This window comes from Glycine max, chromosome 17, assembly GCF_000004515.6.
Source record: "Glycine max cultivar Williams 82 chromosome 17, Glycine_max_v4.0, whole genome shotgun sequence".
Classification (NCBI taxonomy): domain Eukaryota; kingdom Viridiplantae; phylum Streptophyta; class Magnoliopsida; order Fabales; family Fabaceae; genus Glycine; species Glycine max.
Genome location: NC_038253.2, coordinates 13,534,659 through 13,539,904, shown reverse-complemented (window position 1 = coordinate 13,539,904; position 5,246 = coordinate 13,534,659). Strand labels below are relative to the sequence as shown.

Sequence of the window (5,246 nt, the reverse complement as noted above, 5' to 3'; positions counted from 1 at the left end):
TGGCATATTCTCTCTCTTATAAGGATTGGAAAAAAATACTAACTTATATTAATTAACTAGGTAGAAAGTAATCAAGGAAGAATGCTAATAACACTCTTAATGGTTAGAATTTATTTAAAATTATAATCTTTTGGTAGATTTTCAATTAATGATTTCCTTCTGATTTATATTTAGTGACTAAAGTAACATTATTTATATTAGGCTTAAATGTTTTTACGTCTTGTAATCTAGTATTTTTTTATTTTCGTTTTTATAATTTTTTTTTGTTTGTTTTAATCTTTATAAAATTTGTTTATTTTATTTTTGATCATTTAAAGAACTTTAAGTAACTATTCAAAACATTTTTTTCACTTTTCAAAATCATTTTAGGAAAAAAAAAAAAACACAAAGACATTTACAAGGACTAAAATATTTTTTAAAGAAAAAAATAAAAAAATGTTAAATCATAGAAAAAAATATATTTAAGTTTTATTTAAATTTATTTCTTAAAAAACACTTATTTGATAAAATAAGAAATTTTCTATTTTCTTAATATATTTATCTAAACTTGTTGCGCATATTTTGGAAAGTAAATTTAATGTACTTATTAAAAAATGTTTTTTTTTTTTTTCATTTTTAAGTTTAAACAAACAGCACTTTTATATCATTATTAATATACTAATTGTAATGGCGCGTTGTAGTAGAATAGAATGAGAATTGAGAGTAGTGCGGTTTGCCGGTGAGATCTGTTGTTTAAGTTAGTGCTGTAATGTCATGCTATTGCTATCTCATAGATTTAGATCTAAAATCTCCCTTCTTCATTGCTGAACGCGGTTAAGGCTATGTTATGAATGCGTTCTAATTAAGGTATTTCCATTTCCAATTTCATCTTCTCTTCATTTCCATTCCTTCCATTATCATCCACCATGCTTTGTTTTGCATTGCAGACACAATAATGACAAGGAAACAAGCAAGTTCCACGAGACGTGGCGGTCTTTCAGGAGTCTTGCATTCCAAATCCAAATCTTCTCCTCTACTCTCCATATCCCTTGTCCTATTTGTAATTTCACTTCTCTCTCTCTCTCTCTCTGTGTTTGTAATAATACAATACAATTGTGTAGATTAACAATTTTTAATTTTTATTGAAAATCTCAGGTAGCCATCCTTCTCATCCTTTATGCTTGTATCGGGTCAGGTAACAAGCTTTTTTAATGTTACGGTTTGTTTCTCTTTAATGGCTGGGGGGGCGGGCGGGGGGGGGGGGGGGGGTGATGGCAATCAATGGATAATTATTTTTATACGTTATCAGCTTAAAAAGTTGTTGCCAGAAGTGGTTCAACACTTGGGTCCTTAACCAAGGTCTAGGTTCGATCCCTGACTTCAGCATGGAATCGTAACTGGAGGTGTATCACTTTACCCCAAAATTGGCCGATCTAGCAGGAGAGGATTAGTTGGGTGCCCAAATAAGAAGCTCCATATAGCTCCGGGTTGACCAAAAAATAGTAATTGCTATAAAAATTGACAATTTTCAGTTATACGGCAATATGGAATTGGATGACATTGAAAAAAAAGCTAAAACCTTTTACACTATCAGTGTATTCTAATTAAACTCATTTCTTACCCCATTTTTATGAATATACTAAACCACCCTAAATGTAAGTAACTTATTGTACTAATGTTTATGGGCTGGTTAATCTTATATTTTTAAGTGGACAGGTATATTGGGAGGAAGAAAGGATGTGATTAGCATGGCTGAAGGTAAGAATGTCACCTTGTCTTCAGAATGCTATTGGGACTACTTTATTTAAAATTATTTGTTGCTTTTTGCTGTTTTGTTTTTAGAAGCCATAATGCTTGATTAGAAGCACTAGAATTTCTTTGCAAGGAATGTTAAGGGGAAGCAATGCTAATACATTACAAATTGGAACAAGTTCCACGCATTGGGAAATTGTTTTAGGCAACAATTGCAAAATAATATGATGATTAGCAATAGTCTAACAAGTTCCTTATCGTTAAATCAGGATGCACCTAGGGAACATGGAAAATATTCATGATATGAAGTTCTAAACCCTGTGAGTTGAGGGCTCTGGTTGCTAGAGCAGCTCCTCATCCTGTTGATTATAGAAGCTGCTATCATTTTGAGTACCCTTTTATGGTTTCTCCATCAATATTTAGCACCCATTTACGTAGGTAGCAACTTGCCGGGTTTTATATTAATGTAGATGATAGTCTTCTGAGTATCTAATCATATAAATTAGATATTAGTTATGGTATAAAAGGCTCCCTTGGTTTGTTCATAGCAGCCTCTTCCAAAATGTTCGTTTTTATTCCCTAAAGAGAGGAAATTATTCAGACAACAAGGAAGGCTTTATCCACAATCTCTGTCATAGTAATAATCCCTTACAAGTTACAACTGCTGATGCAGCTGCAGCTGAGTTCACTGAAAAGGTTTTAAGAGGGTCGCATTATTTCTACCTTAGCAGTTGTGCATAATTTGTGCTGGAATTATTGTATCAATAGTATTTCTCTTAGACAAGTTTGCTGTAAAGTTTAAAGTCAGAGAGAAGGTTTATAATCGGAGAGATACATTAGCATGAGAATGGAGGATGACTAGAGGCTTATTAGATTTAGAAAATCTAAAGTCTATTGTATAATCAGAAGTTTGAACATGTTTTTCCTTATAATTTGCATTAAGTCCAATTGTCTTGCATATTGAAAAATTTTAGAACCATAAACTCTGCAGTAAGATGCCTTTTATTTTGATCACTTTCAAATGATGACATCTTTGCTTTTCTGGTCTTTCCCTACCCCGAATATAATTTTTTATTTTTTCAAATTAATAGCATCCTTGAAAAAAATCTGCCTTGTATATTTCCTCTGTGCCACTGTGAAACAGAATGAACAAACTTATCTTTTTTTTAACTTGGCGCTTTTTTCATACCTCATCTATTATCCTTGTCAAAACAGATCAAACTGCAGTTTGATTAGCAAAAATGAAGTTGTTCTTTCTCACATGCATTGTCTTAGAAAGGCATTCCTTAAACTTCTCGTTAACAAATTTCAAAATTGTGTTATCTTGCAGATGATTTTTCATGCACTTTTGAAGTTCCAAGTGCAATTCCTGTTTTGAAGAATGCATATGGTGGCAGCATGAAAAATGTTTTGCACGTAGGCCCTGAGAGTTGTTCGGTGGTCTCCAAATTTTTAAGAGAAGGGGAAACTGAAGCATGGGGTGTGGAGCCATATGACTTAGACGATGCTGATAGGAACTGCAAGGCTCTTGTGCAGAAAGGCATTATACGTGTTGCAGATATAAAATTCCCTTTACCATACAGGGTGAAGTCTTTTTCTCATGTTATAGTGTCAGATGCTTTGGATTACCTGTCTCCAAAATATATAAACAAAACTCTTCCTGAGCTAGCAAGGGTATCTTCTGATGGTATTATTATTTTCACAGGTACTTCATTTTGAAATAAATGTAACCTCTCAAACACTGAATGCATATTTTTGCCAACTAATTAAATTTCCATTCAAGAGTATCATTGTTTGTTTTGGATGTGCTATGTCTTTTCAATGTTTTTAACTTTATGTTGAGTTTGGCACACCTTAAAAAATAGGGATTACATACTCTTGGACTAGTTTTATTTGCAAAATTGTCTGAAAAAATCATCTCCAATTTTTTTACCTGTTACCAAACTGACTCTTGAAGAATAGTATTTTTCTTGATCATGTTATGTCTATTGTACATGGGCTTTCTGTAAGTTTGATGCTTTCCTGTCTTTTTCAGGTTACCCAGGTCAACCGAGAGCTAAAATAGCACCATTATCCAAATTTGGCCGTCCAGTGAGTAGCATTCTCTAGCTGGCTAAAACCTTTCTAATACCCTTTGCTTTTGATTGGACTAAAACTGCTTCTTTTACATGTTCTAAATTGCATTTCATATTTTCATTGATTAAAATATGATGTCTTCTGATCCATTTTGATTAGATTATTAGATACGTGACTTGGTGTTTCATCTTCATAAATGGGATTTTATCTACTAAATTTATGCTTTGCTATAATTCTTTTTTCTTTTAACAAAAAATTGTTCGGACATAAGCAGATGATGAGTTTCGTTTTCAAATTATCTCAAGAATATTGCTCATAAGATGATAAAAATAACATTAGAGCTTGGCAGTTAAGGACTGAATGAAATACCATTTGTCTAACCACTATTGGCCCACTAATATTATTGATAGGATTTAATTTTGAGCTGAGATTTAGTCCCATGTTAAAATTAAAAGTATGGTACTCTGGTGTGTGGTTTATTAGACCTTGAACTTTCTAACCATATAGTGGCTTGCTTTTGTTGTGTAATGTGATTTTTTAAGGGTCTTATCAATTGGTATTAGAGATTTTCACCATATTTCTCGTATGCAAATTAACAGCATAGGTGCTGATGTTGGCATTTCAATGTTAGCTTGGGACTAGTCAAAGGATTAGTGCATAGCCAGTTCACGTGAATGTGGGGATGTAGATGGTGGTGGAATGTTAGGATCCAATTGTAAGGTATGAGACCTGAATCCCACATTGGAAGTATTGGATTGGCCTTGAACTCTCTCCAACTACAACTACTAGCTTTTGTGGTATGGTTCTCCTAAGGTTCTTATCAATTGATATCAAGGCTTTGCAGTGTTTGTTTCAGCCTAGTCAAAGGGAAGACTATGGAGTGTGTTGGATGTTAGGATCCAATTGCAAAGGGAAGTATGGGGTTTCTGTGTGAGGTTTATAAGGCTTTAGATTCTCCAACTACAGTGACGAGCTTTTATGTGGCTTTAGAATCTAAAGCTAGCACATAAATAACAAAGCTTTTGTGTTTGTTGAAGGTTGATTATGTTACGTAGTCCAACTGCTAGAAAATCCTTTTCAAGGGCAAAATGGAACCAAAATTCGAATATAATAGTACTTAATATCGTGCAAGGATTTAAGCCTATCAAGCACCACGAGGAACCTTACTCTTTATTATTCAAAATGAGGTCCCACTTCCTACGGAAAGAGATTCCGTGAGTCGGCCGGAGAAATAAATTCAATAGGGAACTAAAAGCAAGCCTACGAACTTTACGAACAGTTACCATTTCGCCTCCCTGTTTAGATGGTAGTAGTGCGAGGTTTGTTAATGGTATGCGAGGACATTCAAAGGAAAGCTGGGTCAGTTTAACTGAATCTATCGCAACTCTTTTTTATTCGTTCCCCAATATAGTCAGCTTAAAGTATCCTGTGATCCCTCA

The 5,246-nt window shown here is 33.7% G+C and overlaps 1 protein-coding gene across 3 annotated transcripts in view; it reads left to right on the top strand.

Annotated features, from left to right (window-relative positions):
• The first annotated feature begins 685 nt into the window (after nucleotides 1–685).
• Nucleotides 686–5,246, top strand: part of LOC100806584 (probable pectin methylesterase CGR2) — a 5,371-nt gene continuing 810 nt past the window's right edge. The window contains exons 1-7 of one of the 3 annotated variants that reach the window (XR_419105.4): nucleotides 686–846; nucleotides 927–1,039; nucleotides 1,135–1,174; nucleotides 1,696–1,737; nucleotides 3,062–3,436; nucleotides 3,767–3,822; nucleotides 4,407–4,527. Coding sequence is in view for 2 of the 3 variants with exons in the window: in XM_006600845.4 (XP_006600908.1) it covers nucleotides 935–1,039; nucleotides 1,135–1,174; nucleotides 1,696–1,737; nucleotides 3,062–3,436; nucleotides 3,767–3,822; nucleotides 4,407–4,418 (630 nt within the window). In the remaining variant the exon portion in view is untranslated. Of the gene's footprint in view, nucleotides 847–926; nucleotides 1,040–1,134; nucleotides 1,175–1,695; nucleotides 1,738–3,061; nucleotides 3,437–3,766; nucleotides 3,823–4,406; nucleotides 4,570–5,246 lie in introns of those variants that run through there. The other 2 variants (XM_006600845.4, XM_003549946.5) reach the window with 2 other exon arrangements.